General features: G+C 46.0%; 1 protein-coding gene across 1 annotated transcript in view; it reads right to left on the bottom strand.

Annotated features, from left to right (window-relative positions):
* The window catches only part of MTHFD1L (methylenetetrahydrofolate dehydrogenase (NADP+ dependent) 1 like), a 184,770-nt gene extending 164,349 nt beyond the window's left edge, over nucleotides 1–20,421 (bottom strand). The window contains exons 1-7 of the mRNA XM_045805348.2: nucleotides 19,975–20,421; nucleotides 12,528–12,612; nucleotides 11,324–11,374; nucleotides 11,181–11,234; nucleotides 7,751–7,875; nucleotides 6,043–6,143; nucleotides 3,721–3,857 (exon numbers count right to left, since the gene is read on the bottom strand). Of these exons, the coding sequence (XP_045661304.2) occupies nucleotides 3,721–3,857; nucleotides 6,043–6,143; nucleotides 7,751–7,875; nucleotides 11,181–11,234; nucleotides 11,324–11,374; nucleotides 12,528–12,612; nucleotides 19,975–20,198 (777 nt within the window). The 5' untranslated portion in view covers nucleotides 20,199–20,421. The remainder of the gene's footprint in view (nucleotides 1–3,720; nucleotides 3,858–6,042; nucleotides 6,144–7,750; nucleotides 7,876–11,180; nucleotides 11,235–11,323; nucleotides 11,375–12,527; nucleotides 12,613–19,974) is intronic.

Genomic DNA, 20,421 nt, shown 5'->3' with positions numbered 1-20,421 from the left:
TAGGTGCCAAGTTCTGTGCTAAGCACACTTGCGCGACTGCATCCCCCCAGCAGCCCTGAGGGCGGGAGTGTTATGACCCCGATTCTACACAAGGAGAGACAAGGTTCAGAAAAGTTAAGCGACAGCTAAGGCTTGAACCAGAGCTGTTTGTCAATAAGGCCTATGTCCTACTGCTTACCAAGAACACAAGCGTGTTTGACTCCAAACCCTCCAAGGCAGTTCCTACTGGTCGCAACAGGCTGTGATCGCCTGCAGGTCATCCCAAACTTGAGAGGCCACGTGTAGTGTAGGAGGTGGTAGGCAGGGCTCTAACGTTACGTGGTCACTCCTGATCCCCAAACCTCTCATGATGGAAATCCCAACGAGACGGCCAACAGGGGGAGGCTGCGTCATGTAAGGTACAAATAGGCCTGTAAGAAATGCTTTGCAGAGATGATTTCCTTCGACCTAATAGCCATAATCCTTTGTTTCCTCTCTTCTTTCCCCAACTCTTATCACTGTTGATAAGGAGACTCTAAACGTACCATAATCTTACACTGCACTATTTATTCATTGTTGATGAAATGAGAAAACAAAAATCCTGACCTGTTGTTACACTTACACGTTTGCTGTTTTTCACAGTTGAAGGGTTGCAAAGGGTGTTTGGCAAGTGAGGGTGGACCCACCCTGACCCGGGCAGGTGCCCCACGCTGCCAACCCCGTGCCCAGGTGCTGTTGGTACCACACTACCTGCCACCACTGTGGTCTGCAGAGATCTGCTGACCCTCTGAAACAAGGCCCAGCAATGGCCTGTGTTTTAGAAATAAAATACAGGAAGAGTGAAAAGCCACATGTCAGGGAGAAGCATGGAGGCACATCCGCGGGGAGGTCCGTGGCTAGTGAAGTGCTAGCTCTGGCATGAAAAATGGAAAGAATAAGGCTTTGTCTTGTGCTGCGACAAGTGGTAAGTAGGCCAGGGAGAGGGGGGCCAAATTCCAGAGGCCAAATCAATTTCAAAGACCAGCAGGAGGAGCCCTGTACCTTCCTTTCCACATTTTTGGCTAAAAGATGAAGCAGTAAGGAGAAAGTGCACAGTCCCTAAGTTTCACGGAGGTGCCATCTTAAGTCCCCAGGACTCGGGACGCAGAATGGCACGCAGGAGGCAACATAAACTATTCAAGAGAACCTTCCAGGATATCTGAAAACAGGAAAGTTTCCCAATTTCTAGATTCTCTAGAGAGTAAAGCCACTTGATCGTCCTCAGAGTTAGGATGAAATTTATCCCAGAGAAGAGTCAAGGTGATTTATTTCCATAATAAAAAAGTACTTTGAAAGATGTCTTTGTTTTACCAAAATACAGATACAACCAGCAAACTATCTGTGACAGCTGTGAAAACATTCAGTTGCCAATGAAGGTATTTTTCTCTTTTTCACCACAGCTGTTCAGTTCAGAGCTGGGTTTGTTTTCTTCTTCCACTAAGCTTCCAAACCAAAAATTCTCGGCTCTGAATTACAAAGTGTAGTCCTTGGATTTTCTTGAATAGGCTGCCACCGTGTGGTCACCACTAAAAAGGCACATAGGTTTGGAGCTTAACTTGGGAGACCACGTTTCTGAGCTGCCTGAATCGAAGACATTTATTAGATCTATCTGCCACTCAAATATTACACTTCTCCGTCGAGACACCGGCCTACCCTGGGCAGGACTACAACCTGCTCGCGTCTGTTCTCATGGGGCAACATGAGGAATGTGTGTTTTTCGATGTTGTTCTGCAGTTACTTTATTGTCCCTAACGCACTTTTAATTTAACTTCACTTTGCTCGAAATTTGTAAAAATTCATTGCCATCTTTTGAAATTAAAAACTTTATTAACTGCTCCAGCCATGAAAATGTAGGATGATGATAGAATGCACCTGGATACCCAGCCCATTGCCCAGAAAAAAGGCATGACCAATGCAAGTTGGGTCTCCTTTCCTCCTACACCCACATCTTTGACCTGGTGAATGGTTGCCTGATTTGGTTCAAGGACCATGTATTTCTTTATTCTTTTACTTTATATACGTAGTCCTAAAACCTTGCTTTTAGACCTTAAATAAATGGTGTCACATGCAATATACCCTTTTGCAAATGCTTTTTTTCAACGACTGCTATATTAAAAAATTCTTTCACATTGGTATTTACAGCTTAAGATCTCTTCACCATTGTCTTGTTTTTGCCCTTCTATCTCTGTGTAAATTTAATTTTTTTAAAGATTTTATTTATTTATTTGACAGAGAGACAGCACAAGCAGGAGCAGTGGGAGAAGGAGAAGCAGGCTCCCTGCTGAGCAGGGAGCCCAATGCAGGGCTCGAGCCCAGGACCCTGCGATCATGACCTGAGCTAAAGGCAGACGCTTAACCAACTGAGCCTACCCAGGCGTCCCTAAAAATAAAATCATCTAGGACTGATGACAGTCTGGTATCTTCCTTTCTAATCATTATAAATTCTCCCTTTCTTCACATTACAGCACTGTCTAGCTATTCCCATATTGAGCTGATTAGGAGTACTGATAAGAGGCACCCTTGTATCTTTCCAAATTTTACAAGAAATGTTTCTAATATTTCATTATTAAATGAGATACTTGCTCTAACTTTTTACAGACATTTACTGGGTTAAAGAATTCCTTTAATTTCCTAGACTAAGAGGTTTTTTAGGGAAAAAAATCATAAGGGATTTTATCAAACGACTTTTCTGTATCTATGATGGTGACAGCATAGTTTTTGATCTGATAATGTGGTGAATTATGTCAGTAGATTTTAATGGATTTTTCTGATATTAAACCATGCTTGCAATTCTGTGATAACTTGGTGCTGGATCTGGTTTGCTAACATTCTGATAATGATTATTTTATCTATGTTCATAGATGGAATGAACTTGTAACTGTCCTTCACCATCCTGCCCTCTGGTGTGGGCACTCATAAAATGGATTAGAAAGTGTGCTTTTTCTATTCCTTGGAGAAAAGAATATGATTTATTCTTTGATGGTGGTAGAACTCCTTTTGTTTGCATGTTTGGTGGGTAGAATGATCCAATGTCTTGTATGTAAGTCTAATCAATTTTACTTAAATCCATTTTGTAAGTTACATTTTTTACAAGTTTTCATTTCATACAAATTTTCAAATTTACCCGTCTAAAACTGTTCATAGCCTCCTTTTTAGAAAATAATTTTTGTTCTACAGTTATGTCCCTTTGTTCATTCCTCACATTTCTGGCGTTCTTTTTTTGTTTTGCTTATTCTGGATAGTGGTGTTTCCATTTTACTAGACTGTTCCAAGAACCGACTTTTGGCTTAGTTGATAATCTCTCACATATATTTGCTTTCTATTTCATTAATCTCTGTTCTTTATTGTTTTCATCCTTTGATATTTTCTTTTTTTTTTTCTAAGATTTTATTTATTCATTCAACAGAGAGAGAGAGACAGCCAGCGAGAGAGGGAACACAAGCAGGGGGAGTGAGAGAGGAAGAAGCAGGCTCCCAGCGGAAGAGCCCGATGCGGGGCTCGATCCCAGAACGCCGGGATCACGCCCTGAGCCGAAGGCAGACGCTTAACAACTGCGCCACCCAGGCGCCCCTCATCCTTTGGTATTTTCTGCTGTTCTTTCTCTCACTTCCTATGTTCAATGCTTAGCCTATACACTTCTAGTCCTTTTCCTTTTCTTAGGTGAGCACTTAAAATGCTGCTTCCCACATGAAAGGTGCTTACCTTGCCTTGGAGCTGAGGCGTTTTCCACTGGGAGCTCATTGTCATGGACCCTCTTCTCTGGAACAGGCACTGTAGGGCAGCTTCCAAAGACCCGTGGGCTCCTATCACCAACATCTTTTTTCCATCTAAGTTGACACCTATCCACCAAATAGAAACTCAGTATTATAATCAAAACCTCAGAGTCTTCCTCCCATGCCGTTTTAGCGTAAGGAGAAAAGAACCTTTTAAAACTTCACCCTCTGAGCCAAGTTACAGCCTACAATGACTACCAGCCATGATTTATTCTTTCTTTGTGAATGCTATGGTCGAGTGACCGAGAGCCATCATCCTGGCCATTCACAGGATGGAAAAACAGTGTCTACATGGGTTATCTCAGCTTAATGGCTCATGTCTGAAAGGTATGTATCAAAAGTCAATCTTCTAATGGAACTTTCATATATATTTTGAAGGAGTTTTTTTTACTGAAGTATAGTTGACACACAACGTTACATTAGTTTCAGGTGTACAACATAGTGATTCGACACGACTGTATGTCATGCTATGGTCACCGTAAGCATAGCTGCCACCTGTCACCATACAACGCTATTTCAATACCACTGACTATATTCCTCATGCTGTACCTGTTATCCCTGTGACTTCTTCATTCCATAACTAGAAGCCTGTACCTGCTGCTCCCCTTCACCCATTTTGCCCACCAAGCCTCCCCTCCGCAACCAGCAGTTTGTTCTCTGTTTCTGGGTCTGCTTTTTGTTTTGTTTTTTTAGATACCACATATAAGTGAAATATATGATATTTGTCACAAATGGCAAAACCTCACTCTTTCTTATGGCTGAGTAATATTCCAGTGTATATGTACACCACATCTTCTCTATCCATTCATCTGTCAGTAGATACTTAGATTGCTTCCATTTCTTGGTTATTGTAAATAATGCTGTAATAAACATAGGAGAGCATGTGTCTTTTGGAATTAGTGTTTTCATTTTCTTTGGGTAAACATCCACGTAGTGTTAATTATTGGATCATATGGTAATTCTATTTTTAATTAATTAAAAATTAGTTAATTAATTTAATTAATTAAAGTAATTAATACTGTTTTCCACAGTGGTTGCACCAGTTTGCATTCCCACCAACAGTACACGAGGGTTCCTTTTTCTCCACATCCTCATCTACACTTGTTATTTCTTTTGTTTTTGATTCTAGCCATTCTCATTGGTGTGAGGTGATATCTCATTGTGGTTTTTATTAGCATTTCCTTGATGATTAGTGATACTGAGCACTTTTTCATGTGCCTGTAGGCCACCTGTATGTCTTCTTTGGAATAATGTCTATTCAGACATTTCTAATATTTTAATTGGATTATTATTATTATTGGGTATTGGGTTGTATAAGTTCTTTATATATTTGGGATATTAAATACTTTGCAAGTTTTGTTTGATAGTTGTATGTTTGGGTGTGGAGGAGGAATATTTGCTTCTCTTTTACTAAGCTGGAATAGAGAAAAATTTAGTTAAATTTTTATATACTCAGCTAGAAGGTCCTTAAAATATAAGAAACACACAGTAATAACTTACTCTTTGAATTTGATAACCAAAAAAAAAAGAAATTATTCATATCTATGTCACCGACATAAAGAGCAAGGTCAAGGGGAGAACAATGGAAGTTAAATACTGATTATTGAAGGAGATACTGCTCACTGATAAATCCCAATCGAGGTTTCCAAACCCTGAACTACATCTGACAGCTTCCTCATTTAAATCTTAAATATAAGTTTTTGTTTTTTGTTTTTTGTTTTAAAGATTTTATTTATTTATTCGACAGAGATAGAGACAGCCAGCGAGAGAGGGAACACAAGCAGGGGGAGTGGGAGAGAAAGAAGCAGGCTCATAGCGGAAGAGCCTGATGTGGGGCTCGATCCCATAACGCCAGGACCACGCCCTGAGCCGAAGGCAGACGCTTAACCACTGTGCCACCCAGGCGCCCCTTAAATATAAGTTTTATTTAAGTTTACATATTGACAGATTTGAGAAGTTGAAGCTTGAACGTTTTTCATTGTTATTTTGAGTGTTTCATGACAGAAGCCAAGCCTTTGTTCACAACAGGCCACTCATCTTGACCAGTTTCTTTTCAAAACTGTAATACAGTTAATCTTGTTAGAAAAGTTTGTCATAGTCATTTGTATCTCCTAGAAGATGAGAAAAAGAGCCAACATTGAATATCACGTCCATGTTTCAATTAGAATCTTCCGGAAAGAAATCCTTATTAAAAAATCAAGTAACTCCCAAAAAAGAGAAAATCACAGCATTTCTGAAGGAGCAATCATACCTGACTTTTCAAGAAGTTCAATTACAGCTCTGGCCACAGGTGAGACATAACATTCATGGGCATCCCCACGGACCAGCCTCCCCAGGTTTATGTCTGTTACTCTGAATTTGGAAAAAAAGGAAAATTTTAAGTCAAAACTTGGTCAAAGCTCACTCATCTGTAACTCACACGTATTAATCCCAAACAATATCCACATGATTGTTGGATAGACAGGATATAATAAATCATTAAATATAAATTAAAGAGTAGACAGTAACGAAGGCCACTAGCTTCTTAGAGCTGTCCCCTGGGACACTGTGCAGTGGCCCCTGGGGGTTGGGCCAACCTGCCTGCACAGCAGGACCACGGCAGCAGGCCGTGCAAGGCCTCGCTGTGCACAGCTGTGGGGAGCTCTGTTCAATGCACTCCGTGGAATGGTGTCCCTGAAGTGCGCAACACCATTGTCATGCAGCTGAGCCCACTTTCTCCTAGAGGGAATTTATATCTCAATCAGTATCAAAATCCAGGACCAATCCTAGAAATCTGGGGTGACTTAGCAAAACACGGGATTCACAAGTCTGATCCCCATTTAACATCAGTACTTACCTCCTTGGGAAATTAAGAAATAAAATCTGAGCAACCATGTCCTTTGAATGGCGTCTATGCTCTTCCTCATTCAAATTCAGGACTATATGGTCCCTAACTATCTGGCTGAAACCGATGGTCTCAATACAAGTTAGTAACAAAATGGAGACACAGAAAAGTTTTCATAGTTCTCTCTTTTCACCAAAGATTTGAAATTACACTCTGACACCACATTCTGGATGGTTTCTCATTGACAAGGGCTTCTTCTCCCTTCTGGTTAGTCTAGCACAGGATCAGAGATTTTCATGACAACTTTCCAACCTGCGTTGGGGTCTATCCTCGGTCTGAGTGCCCACAGAGGCTAGAGGAACGAAGGAGCCTGGGTGTGTCTGGGAGGCAGCAGCCTTTCAATCAAGCTCCCACGAGACATACTGGATTGGGAGTCTAATTTTTAAATTTGCTTACAACCTTGTAACGCTAAATACATGATATTCTTTTTCGCCGCAGTACAAACACTTCCTATTTCCACGTAGGAATATAAGGTTTTTAAACCCCCAAGAAAAGTCCTGATCGCCCACGTGGATGGGCAGTACTCCTCCTTTCATCAAGCGGATGTCATGCCAGGACATGAGTCAAAGACAAATATTAGCGCACCGCATATTTGTAGCTTTTCCCTCTCATTTCAAATAAAAACTTGTATTATGAATAAAAGTGCTTATTTTGCTTTCCACAACTGGCCTGGGACTAAGGAAGCATAGGGTACTGCTGGTGACTCAGGACTCCAGGTTGTTTCTTTGGTCTGGCAGGATTTTCAAGGAAAAGCTTATTTAGAAGAGGAAGGCTGGCCAAGGACTCTCTAAGTCAGACAGGAGGTCATGAAATGAATGTCATGGTATGAAGGACGTTGTTTCCAGAATGGCACCCAAGCCCTATGAAAGGCCAAGTGCCTATTCTAAGATATGTAACTTTCTTACAGTATGTAACAGAATTTAATAAGCCCTCAAATTCCTGAAATAGTTAAAGGATTTCTTCCACTCTTAATTACGGACAGAGTTGAAACAGTGGAACTAAAAGGAAAAAAAGGTCACGGTAGAAAAGCTCGTATAGCGATAAGACTTGATTGTTTTCTTTTGTATTTCCTCACCCATCCACATCTTTTTCTGGTTTCAAGGCATTGAGGACTTTGTTACTAAACGAGTTCTCGGAGATCTGAAGGGCAAGGCCATGTACTCTGGTGTCTTCATTAATCTTCAGGATTTCATCTATAATCTACAGAGGGAAAAAAACCCTAAAATCAGTTCTACAAAAATAAGACCCAGCAAAAGAAGCTTTATATAAAAAAAATAGAGTCATAAAAATGCATCTGTTATCATTTCTTTTTCACTCCCTGTTGAAGACTGGCTGTAAAGCAGAATGAAGAAAGTCTATTTTCTCCTTTCACCATGTTTATAAAAGATTTCAGAAGCAGCGCGGCTGGATTTTAGTGACTTCTCAGTCTTTCTTATTGTGCTACTCCCTGCCACAACAGAACAAAGTAAGACCAAAGCAAACACTGAGATAGGCAAAAGACAATTCCGTGCCCACGATTATACTTGAGTGAGACACACTGCCAGCTTTCAGGGAGACCGGGAGGCACGAATCTCAAGTGTTCCAACCTGGCCCAGACAAGCCTGTGTTTCAAACACAACGTGTTCCACAAAAGCTTCCCAACTGTCACCCCGAAGAAGCCATCACTCAGGCCCTCGTGTTCCCTGGACCTGAATGGACCCAGAAAGCATTTCCGAAGGCTAATGATTGATAAATTCAAAGCACAGATATCTCCTTTTTTTTTTTTTTTAAAGATTTTTATTTATTTATTTGACAGAGATAGAGACAGCCAGCGAGAGAGGGAACACAAGCAGGGGGAGCAGGAGAGGAAGAAGCAGGCTCATAGCGGAGGAGCCTGATGTGGGGCTCGATCCCAGAACGCCGGGATCACGCCCTGAGCCAAAGGCAGCCGCTTAATGACTGAGCCACCCAGGCGCCCCACAGATGTCTCCTTTTTATAGGAAACACTAAAATAACTCACTATTTCTGAAGAAGACCACAGTACAGCTTGGGGAGGTAACGTAAAAATGTAAAAGCTAATGAATGGCTAGGTGTGTCTTTCAGTAAGAAATGCTCTGTCCCGTCTGTCTCTATTTCATGCCAGGAGATAACATATGGATTCACTCCACTTCACAATATTATTCGTTCAGAAGTAAAAGAGATACCAGCCCATGGATACGGGTCTCACTGCGAGAAGTACTGCTTTACTACCGCTGTTTCACTGTCTAGCAAAAATCACTGTGGTTATTTCCACCTGGTGAGAGAGGAAAACTACTGTGTGATACACAAAAACCAGAAAGAAAATTTTGTTTCATTTATTCACCATACTTTCACTCGTTCAATAGTTGCTGTGTGTTTTGAGCACCTGCTCTGTGCCAGTTCTAAGACAGGAAATACAGTTGTGAACAAAATGCCTGCCCTCCTGGAGCTTATATTCTAGTGGGGAAGACAAGAGGGAAAACGAAAAGTAATAATAATAATGACAGTATAATCTCTGGAAATGGTAAGTGATGGTAAAGAAAACTAAAGCAGATTAAGCAAGGTAAAGGGCTAACAGAGTAATGGCGGGTTGGGGGTGGTCAGAGGGAGTGACATCAACTGAGAGCCCAGTATGAAGTGAGGGGTCTGTTGTTACCTGTACCTAGGATGTGGAAGAAGCAACAACAGAAGCTTAATTAATAAATTAAGATCCTTACTCTTTTCCAACACAATAATACCACCACCATACAAATTTACATTTACCAGAATGTCAAAGAAAAACAGGGAATAGATGACTCTGTCAAAAAATAAGTCAGGGAATAAGAAAAGTGAAGGGCTAGCAGTACCAGGGGCAAGCAGTCTACACGCAGACAGTGGGTTTCCTTCTGCAGAGGGACAACAAATTTCTCTGCGTTTATTAATGCCGGTATGACAGGTGTCAATATTTGTAATATATTATAAAGGCAGTGTGGCAGAAACGATTTGACCGTATACATTTTCCCTTCTTCCTTTGTAATAAACTCTTGATTTTTAGGTGCTATAATAAATGGTTTAAGGCCATCTGGTGTAAAGACTATATTTCCCAGCTCCCCTTGCTCCGCGACCGAGCAATTAGGTTCAGGACAATGGTATGGAAGCATAACTGTGACTTTCAGGAACGATTCCTGAAGGGAAGAGACTGGGAATCTGTCATTTGTCCTTATTCTTCCTTTTTCTTGCTGGTGACAAGAGCTGAACTGAGCCCCATGATCTGGGAAAACAAGGAAGGTTAAAAAATCCCCCTCATCCTCTGTGTTCTGCAAAGAACCAGATACAGACCCTAAAAATTCCCATTCATTGTCTCCTCAACGATTAGGTGAACCTCTTGCCTCCACTGCTCAATCTGAACAAAATGCTGAAAATGTCAGTCTCCTTCCCTCCCCCAGCTTGCTAAACGTTGACCCACCCTTCACTTGGTTAGCAGACAACCCCTTCTGAGAATAGAGTCTGGCCACAGCACAACATTTTCTAACCTACTATCCCATCAAGGTCCCCTCCCACCCCACTTTCTCACACTGGCTTCTTTCTGGCCTTCTCTACTCCTCCCTGTAAAAGAAAAAACCTTCTGCCTACCTCTCAGAGGATTATAGATCTAATGTTCAGAGTATACTCCCTATTGCAACAATCCTTTTGCATTATGTCTCCCCTTACTAAGTCTGGATTTATTTGACACTGGCTAGAATGTGGATGTGATGTGCACAGTTGAGTCTGCCATCTTGGATATGAGATAGCAAAACAGACGACAGAGCAGCAAGATCGAAGGAGCCTAAGTTTCTGGTGACCTTGTGATGTCACCGTACCAGCCTGCTTCTAGACTTTACTTATGTACGAGAAAAACAAACTTCTGTGTTATTTCATATTCTGTTCTTTGAGGTTTTCCACCACTGGCAGTCAAACCAAATCTTCGCTGCCACAGCCCGTCTGAAGAAACGCTAGCCACATGAGGACCAAACGCTAGCGTGGCCTGTGGTCCAGTGTCCTCACCACTGCTTATGGGGGTGGCTGCTTCTCCCAGGCTTGAGATGACACTTGCAATTATTACTCCCCCAGCATTTGCCTGGAAAGGACACTGAAGATGATCTCATCCTATTCCTTTATTTTCTTGATAAGGCAACTGTGACACAGCGAAGCCAAAGGAATGGCCAAGGACAAACAACCCGTCAGGACAGAGAAAAACCAGAACTAGTCCTCCAGACCCCGACAGCCAGACAATTTCCATGAGACGCTGCTGCTGCGGTCAAAGAACATAACCCAAGTCACCACGTCTAGCTCAAGTCTTCAACAGAAACACGCACGAAGGGACACACAGACAAAGGAGCATTTACACGAGAGGGAAAAGTGAACTCCTCCCTCTAAGAATTCAGCCACAAGACAAGGCTGATCTTTTCCAATGACAACTAAGACATGCTAACTGGTATATTACGTCTACAGAGGAAAGCACCCTGGGTTCAAGAGCCCATGGTCGTTACCTCGGCTTCGCTGCTATCCGGAGGAAGGCAAATGTGAGTGATGTTCAGACCAGCCTGCAAAAGGAACACAGGTTCTTCTGTCACTGTGAGAGGACGCAGGGTCAAAGAACTATGAGGAATTTGTAGAATTCAACAATCCTCACCTCCTCCGCCAAATTCTGGTTGACTTCCTGCATCAAGTTATCATCACCTGCCTGAGGAGATGGGGGTAAGAAGGAGAAGGTAACAGCAACGAAAATAGCTCGAAAAAGCACAGAACGTAACATGGGGACTAAGTTTGTCATTATAAATTATCCAATTTACTACAAAGGGAAGGAAATACAGAATCTCATTGCTCACAGAAGGAGACTAATAGCTGGTATTTATTGATATATCAATTTCTCAGCTTTCAAATTATGTTCCTTTTAAAAAGTAACAGCCCTCCTAAGCCTTGTGCAGCCACCCAGCCACACCCTTTCTAAATGAGGACACCAGACACAGGGGGTTAGACGACTTGCTCGTAGCTCGAAACCTATCAGCAAGAAGAGTCCCAGGTGGTCCAGGCTCGGATAGCTTTTCTTTCTACCCCTCTTGCTTGCCTATCATTGTAGGGGATGTGCAGACAGACCCCCAAGAATGCAAGTGACTTGAGCACTGCTCCACGGTCTCAAAAATCACAGCACTGATGGGACTCCAGGCTGCCATTCTGACACATTACGTGCGTGCCAAAAATGACGGTGGTGGCCCAGCTGCTGTGCTGTGTGAGCTTCCCGGCTTGGCTCACCTCCTGACTGCCCTGCACCTGTTACCCCATGGGGGTGCCAAGAAGGACGGCAAACAGTACCAACTACAGTTGGGAATGAAGGGGCCGCAGCCAAGAGATGTACATGAAATGCCAAGCCTTTCTGACACGTGTTGACGTGTGGCCCTTCAGGCTTACGGCAGGCTTTACCAGGTTTTGTAGTAAAAGCACTAAGTACCGTGCCTCATCGAGCATCTGCCAAAGGGGGGAACTTTCCCCTTATCACGTTCAAGTCACATCTGATGAGGGTCTCTGAGCACATACGGACACAGTATGTCCTATGGAACACAACTGATGTGGGTGCCTACCTCCTGATGTCTCCAAGCGACTCACACCCAAAGGAGAGACTCACAACAGACCCACTCAAGCAGGGAGGTAACTAACCAGTAACCTGGTAGAAGCGAAATGACCAAAGGAAGAGGGAAAGGACAGTATTTTCATCTCTGCCCTCTCCTCCCTGTTAAGACCACTTCTGGGACAAGAAAGGCCCTGTTCTTCTGTACAAATTCTCCTATACACTGAATGGCATCCTCAAAGCATAGCACTCAACCAGGGGCTCGGCTTACCTGAATAATAGCGAGCACCGGCTTAAAGGTGGGGCTTTTTTCTTGCAATAAACTCAGAACCTCTTTTGAATTCTGAATGACTTCTCTGCATTGAGAAAGACAAGACAACACACAGTCTTTGTTAATGACTAGAAAGGACTGATCCAACACATTTTCCTAGAAAGTGCGTTACTGCAAGTGAAAATAGTTAGCCGGCATAAGGCTGCGCTCCCAGCGTGGGAAGCGTGGAGACGAGGGGGCAGGCGTGGCGACGAGGGGCAGGCTAACCATCTTGAGGTACAACACAGAGTAAACTGTGACCATCTGATTTTAAAAATCAGCAGAGGCGTGCAAACTAGGTGTTAACAATGAATTTCCAGGGGTGAATTCTCTTGTATTTTCCAAGTTGTAATAAAAACGTTGCATTTCTTTTTAAACAATCCCCTTCCTCCACATCCAATCCACGTCCATCCCTATGGGGTCCCATGGGGACTGCAAACATTGGTGGAGGGACAGGGAGGGAGCTTGCTGTCAGATAAACGGTGGGTCACGATAAAACCCAGGTCCCAGAACTCAAAGGAACGTGAAGGGAGTGGGAGGGGAAGAAAACAGAGGGGAAGGGAGGGGAAGGGAGGGGAAGGGTAGAGGGGTGGGAGGAATTGGAAAAGGGAAGTGGGGGAAGGGAAGGGGGGGTGGGAACAGAAACACCAGGGATGCATCCGAATTTGATACTCTCCCAAGGCCTCCTAGAGAGAGAGCCCGTCAGTCCCCTGGGCTCCCCACGACCCAAGTCTGCATCTGGACTTCCTAGAAGTCCCAGGAGGTACCACTGCCACCTTAGCACCACTGGGAGGAGGGCAAGGGGTGCCGGCTCAGGTAGGGCAGACCTAGATAATGTGGTGCGAGTCACGTGTTCCTTCTGCAGGCTTCTGGGAGGAGCAATTTCAGACTCGTTCACCACCACTGCTGGGACACGGTCCTCACCTGCATATGAAGTTGGCTTTCTTCCTCTCACCATAATAGACAAAAGGCTCAGCCCGGGCAGTATCCAGGTCCTGGGTTAAGACTGTCTTTAAATTTCATTTTCTGTCTCTGATAGGGTCTTAGATGCACCGAACAGCTTCCAAAAACTGCAAGGTGAAGTTCCAGCCAGCCAGCATCAGCGGTAAATGGCCGAGGGTCCAAAGGCATTGCTCAGCCTCTCCCAGTTTTCGGAGAAGCCGGTGAAGGTACCGGAGGAAACCGCTCTTGAGTAGGCAGATGAAGACGGGGTGCTCAGGAGACACTGAAAGGCTTCGAAACTCACCAGGACGAGCCTTCCCACCGACACTGGGCTACCCGAGACAGAACAGGCAGGCACCCAACTGTACATGACCTGCGAAGATTTTCGTCTGTTCTGTTTCTGAAGAGTTGGCCGCAGCAACTTAACTCTCCAAGAAATAACTGTATTATTGTGTTGAATAAACGAGACTATGTGAAAGTTTACAAACTGCCTGACAAACGAGCACCAAAATCTCCTGCCCAATAATGTGCGGCCGAGGGCCACGTGCTACGCCGTTTCCCGCCTTTCATGACTGCTAATGTGGACTGAGTTGGGTCCTTCTTTCTGCCCGGTTCCGGAAAAGTCACTGGAGCGTAGGCCCTAAGGGGCTCTTGGCAATGTGCGTGAGGCTCACCTGGGCAGCTCGGTGAGAGGCAAGGTTTCTGTGCCTCAGCCCAGAAGGTCAGACTCGACAGGGCTGGGTGACGCCTAGGAACGTGCATTTTCAGTTTCAACAAGGGAGCCAGGTGGCTCTGAGGCACAGGTAGAGGGGAACAGCCACGCACCAGGATGCGGCCCCCTACAGACCAACACGATCAGTTTACTGAGTCTCGAACCCACTCCAGCGGCCTCCTCTGGGAAGCACGTCCTACGGTGGATACGTCTGTTCTCACAATCGTACAGTCTTTTTCTGCGACTCAAAGCTACCCTAGAACACCTAAAACATACTCACTTGACAGCAACAGTTTTCCCAAAAAACTGCTCACAGCCTTGACTATCCCTCAATAAAGTGAAGGCACCAACCCGTCTATAAAAGCGCAAACCTGTCACCCGCAAAGCTAATAAAGCTGGCTAATCCCCCCTCCCCCGCCCCCGCTTGTTGTAAGTGTGATGTTTCTTTCTTTCATTTACTCATCATTCCTACAGGGACAAGCGAAGCAAGCATGAAAACAGTCACCAGGCTCAAAAAATCTAAAAAGTAGCATAAACGTTTCCAATCAGAGATTTTCTCCCTCCTGGGAGAAAAGCTGCCCTGTCAACTTGCAGCTGGAAGGAATGCGTGACACTCCAGCCGGGCTGCCCTGTGCAACTCAAATTCAGACCCTCACTACCGAAGAAGATTGTAAGAATTTGTAATAATGTAATTTGTAATAACGTAACCAGTAGATTAAAGTATCTAAGACTGGAAAGGACTTCAATTACCTCCATTTTGACCTTTGACTTTCTAACTGATGAAATTCTTCCTTGCAGCTTATCTCTTCACTCAGGCAAAAGACTTGGAAGGCAAAGCATCCCTAGATGGGGGGAATGCAAACTACCCCTCAGGCAATAAGGATTGCCCTGAGCCAGCAAGACCCCACCCCTGACTGACCCCAAGCCAATGACCCCACCTTTACGGCCCACCTGCCTGTACCCACCAACCTGAGCCCCCCATTTTCCTTATATAAACCTGGAAGTATTTTCAGCACTTGGGAGACAGTCTTTGAGATGCTAGTCCCGTCTTCCTGGTGTTGGCCTCACTGAAATAAGTTTCCTTCTTGTTTCACCTCTTGTCTCTCTGCCTTTGGCTTTTGTCAGCGGTGAGTACCTGAACCTGTCGGTTTGGGACCTTCAGAGGCGGGTGCTCTCGCACGCCGGCACCCCGGTTACACTACCACGGACTCCACGGACACGCTGCTCTCCCTTCGGCTATGAAATACTGTGTTCACTGGGCACAGGGCTGCTGGAATAATGACCTCATTTCTCAGTCTCCCTTGCAGCTAGCTGTGGCCAGCGGAGTCTCGGAGGCACCAGCTGATAAGGTTATTTAAAACGACCAATTTAAGTACATCCTGAACGCAGAGTCACTTTATTGATTTCAAAGGCAAGAGAGGGACCAGTTACACATAGAGTTACAATTTTCAAAACGGTGTCTTCCAAAGACAGCCATCAGTATTCGGAGAAATAGCCCAGGCGGAAAGCCCCACAGAGCAGTTTAATAAACCTACAGCACTGGTAATTTCGCGGATACATTCAATGTAATAGTAACAGTAGTACTGACACAACCGATGCCGGCTTGGATGATGGGTACTGCCTATGGATACTTCTGTGCATTTTCCTCTTTAACAGAATTCGGAGCGTGAGTTGCACATGGCATCCGGCTAGAGAGCACATCTCCCCGTTTCACCTGTAGCTTGATGGGCTCATGACACTAACTGGGGGCCAAAAAGGTTGTGAGCACTGACCAGAAGGAGGCGAGGAATGTGCAGCTGGGAGAAACATACACCAGCACCCCGGCCCCCTCTCCCTCTTGCTGGCGGGGAGACAGGAGCAGCTGCCTTTCACCCAGAGCTGGAGCAGTGAGCACCCCACCTTGCCTGTCTGTCTCCCTCTGGACAGTAAGGTCCACAACACTTGGGGGTATCTTTATTAAAGCAGCCTAGCCTGTTTCCTACTTATGCACACGCCTGATCTGGGAGCTTTAATCTTATTTGCTGTGTTTCATCCAATTTCAGATAGAGAATGAAAGACATACCGTTGTTTTACAAACCACGAAGAGAGAAAACCAAGCTGGCAGTTAAACTATGGCACACTCTTTTCTTAACAGATTGTGTATTTTGTAAGTATTAAAAGAATTTTTAAGGCTTGTTTAGACATAGATATTTTTTGTTTGCCATAAACCACTCATATGAGCATTAAAAAGTAAAACTACCAAACTGAAATATTCCTAAAACCTCTTCACATTCAGGATATGACTCTTCTGAGTGACTTTAAAAAAAAATTTTTTTTTATTTAAGTAATCTCTATACCCAACGTGGGGCTCGAACTCATGACCCCGAGATCAAGAGTCACATACTCCTTGGACTGAGCCAGCCAGCACCCCGAGTGACTTTTTTGATTCAAGAGTCCTTGAAGGCAGTTTCTTTTCTTCCCCCCACACAATATCACCCTCTGTGCCATCAAGGGTGTTAGTGATGTGGCATTTTTTGAAAAACCATGTCACTTTTGTCCCTGGGGTTTTCCTTAAATTCCTGACACCCATTCTGCAAGTTTTAACATTACAGCTTTCGCGATTCTACCAGATATCAATGGACAATTGTCAGACAACAACCAGAAATCATTTCATTTCCTAAAAAAGCCCTTCCATGACTTGTTGATGGAAATACTGGGGGTTATTTGGGGAAATGAGAGGTCACTATGCTTTTGAGGGAGCTTATTCGTTCACTTTTCTGGTATATATCCATGAAATAAAAAATAATAATAAAAAAATTAAAAACCTAACATACACAGATTTGTGGATGTCTATCCTAGGTGACTTCTGGCTAAGCCCACCTCCCCTTCTTCCTCCAAGCCCTCGGGGAATCTCTTGGAGGAAAGCTTTGTTAGATGGTACACATAGGTCAGTTAAGTTACAACAATATGCATGGCCCAAGTTCCCACAGGTACAGGAATGACAAATAGTCACGTGGCCAGACACGACTGTCAGACATGATCGATTAAAAGACCAGTTTTGGAGATATCAAAAATATACCTCTTAGGATCAGCAGAGTATAGTGATGCCCACAACTTCTGAAGCTGGTAATAATGGTTCCCATTTTGTTCATGAACAGAGACCAAACAGCTTGCCCCAATTCTCACACCTAGTAAGTACAGGAGTCATACTGCAAAGCAAAGCTCCTATCCCTTAACCATAATCCTATGAAGCAACAATTCATTGTAAGCACTTTCTCTTCTTAGTTTAGAACAGGAGTGCCAGCAAACTTTGGCACACCAGGTTAAGAATAGCCTTTGCAGGAATATTACTCAGCTATCAGAAAGAACGAGTTCTTAACATTTGCTACAACATGGACGGCACTGGAGGAGATAATGCTAAGTGAAATAAGTCAAGCAGAGAAAGACAACTATCATATGATTTCTCTCATCTATGGAACATAAGAACTAGGAAGATCGGTAGGGGAAGAAAGGGATAAAGAAAGGGGGGGTAATCAGAAGGGGGAATGAAGCATGAGAGACTATGGACTATGAGAAACAAACTGAGGGCTTCAGAGGGGAGGGGGGTGGGGGAATGAGATAGACGGGTGATGGGTAGTAAGGAGGGCACATATTGCATGGTGCACTGGGTGTTATACACAACTAATGAATCATCGAGCCTTACATCGGAAACCGGGGATGTACTGTATGGTGACTAACATAATATAATAAAAAATCATTAAAAAAAAAAAAGAATAGCTTTTGCATTTTTAAATGGTTAGAAAAATCAAAATAATAATATTTTGTAGCATATGAATATTACATGAAATTCAAATGTCAGTATCCATAAATAAAATTGACTTTTGTCAATAAAAAAACTATGAAAATATTTTTCTCCCATAAAAGTACCTACATAATAGCTTCTATTTTGCCTATTGGCCTGCAAAACCTAAACTATTTACTATCTAGTCCTTGCCAGAATTGCTAACCCCTGGCTTAGAATGCTCTAAAAAAAAAAAAAAGAAAAAGAAAAAGAAAATCGCCAATATCTGTGGAGGTGTTGCTATGGCAGTTCTTGGATTATGCATTTTGTACGTGTTCTCTCCCGCGTTCCTCTCCGTAACCCTGTGAGGTAGACTGCCATTCCCCCACTGGAGTGCAGGAATTGGGACTGCTGCCCAGTGCCAGCAGGATCCTGACCAGGCCCCCTACTGAACACTCTGCTCATCCCTAAGTCAGGCCATGAAAAGAACATTAACGAATAGAATCCACAAGTGAACTCAAATCTTGAGTGATGCCCTCACCCATTACGTCACAAGTGTCCACCCTACACACGGCACTCTTTCCAGCACGAAGGATCTAGCAGTGGACAAGAGACAAGGCCCCTGACCTCACAGAGCTTTGATTCCAGGCAGGGGGACAGACAATACATGAACAATAAAGTTTCAGGGAGCTGTAAGAGCTACCAGGAAATAAGAGGGTGATGGGGTGGGTGGTGGTGTCTGCCCGCCATACTTGTCTTCAAACCCTAACCCGCTAAGCTGAGCTCAGCCGTACTCTGGGGAAATTCCAAAGACCAGAAGAGGGCTGAAGTAACTCCTACGTTCAGTAAGAAGACAAGATACACTACGCAGAAGCCTTAGAGTCATCGGCCACATCATAACGGGCTTCGGAAACAGAGGAGGTAAAGGCAATTACGTTTACAAGAAGGGACAGAAGGACAAAGGAAGAGGATGTGAATGGATGGAGAATGTCACTACTCAGTGACACAGCAACCTGGAACCTGCAACCCTCTTTGGGGTGGGGAGGCAGGCAAGGGCTTTCCAGGCACCAGGTTTGTCCTGAGTGCTTCGCTCCACAGGTTTAGTTCCCCAGTGAACCCACTCCTCTTCCAGGAAGGGCCATTCAAGGCTCTTCCTGCCCTCTCTCCCACTGAGGGGCAAAGAAGGGGTGGGGGTGGGGTGAAGATGGGCGCAAAGGGAGTCTCCGGTGGGGGGGGGGGGGCGGGGGGCAGGGAAAGGCTGGACCCAGAACTCCCACAGTTCATCTTTGGGTCGGCGAGAACTTTCTATACACAGCCGCGCTGGGGACTCCTTGCCCACCCGTACAGCGATGGGGGGGCACGAGTGGGCCCGAACTCCCCTGCCGCGTTCTGCCGGTTGTCAGGTGGGCCCGACTCCACATTAACGCGCCCAGAAAATGATTACGTAACTCAAGAAAGCACGCTTTCCCACCCGCAGGAGGCTGCGGCGCTGCCGAGGCCGAGGACCGCGCAGGTAGGCGCCGGCGCTCGGCCTAGGCCGCCCCTCCCGAGCCGCGGGCGGCATCTCGCCCCCCGCCCTCCGGGCCCCGCCCCGGGCGCCCCTCCTCCTGCCCGCTCCCGCCCTCCGCCGCGCCGCCCCTTTCCTGCCCCGCCGCGCCGGGCGCCGTTGCATCAGAGGCGGCCGGGGCGGTGCACGTGGAGCGGGGCACGCGGGCCAGGGACGCCGCGCACACCCCCCTCCCCCGGGATGCCCGCGCCCGCGCGATCCCCGCCCTGGGTCGGCTCCGGACGGCTCCTGGCCCCGGCCGCACGCACTCCCGCCCCGTGGTGCCCCCAAGTTCGCCCCAAGCACTCCCGAGCCGGAGCCCGCCGAAACACCCGCGGGGGTCCCCCAGGACCTCACCGAGACCTGCGCGCTCCGGGCGCACCCACCTCCCGCGTTCCCCGGCCGCCGCCACCCGGCCGCGGAGCGGCGGCGAGCGCCGGATATTCACCTGACGATCGAGTCCCGCGCCGGGGGCGCCTGGCTGCCCTGGCCGCGGCTGCTCCCGACTTGGGCGTCCCGCAGCCGCCGCTGCCCGAGCAGGCCCTCCCCGCCGCCACAGCCGCCGCCGCCGCCGCTGCTGGCGCGACAGGGCGCTCGGAGGCGGAGCGGCGGGCCCGGGGGCTGCTGCGGCCGGCGGAGCCCGCGCAGAAAGAGCGGCAGGCGCGCGCTCATGGCGCGGCGGCGCAGGCGGCACCGGCGAGGCGGCGAGAGCGAGGGGCGGCGGGTCCTCCGTCCAGGCGGAGATGCGGCTGCGGAAGATCGAGAGGCGGAGGCGGCGGGCTTCCTCCGAGGGTGGCGGGACGGGAGCCGGGCAGGGAACGGGCTGGCGGGTAGCGGGCCAGCAGAGGCAGGAAGGACCAGGACCTTCCTCCTCAGCCGGGCGGGAGCCCCTAGG

Source organism: Ursus americanus, chromosome 11, assembly GCF_024610735.1.
Source record: "Ursus americanus isolate L20-20 chromosome 11, mUrsAme1.1.p, whole genome shotgun sequence".
In the NCBI taxonomy this organism is placed as follows: Eukaryota; Metazoa; Chordata; class Mammalia; order Carnivora; family Ursidae; genus Ursus; species Ursus americanus.
The sequence above is the reverse complement of the archived record's forward strand: the minus strand, read 5'-3'. Positions and strand labels throughout refer to the sequence as shown.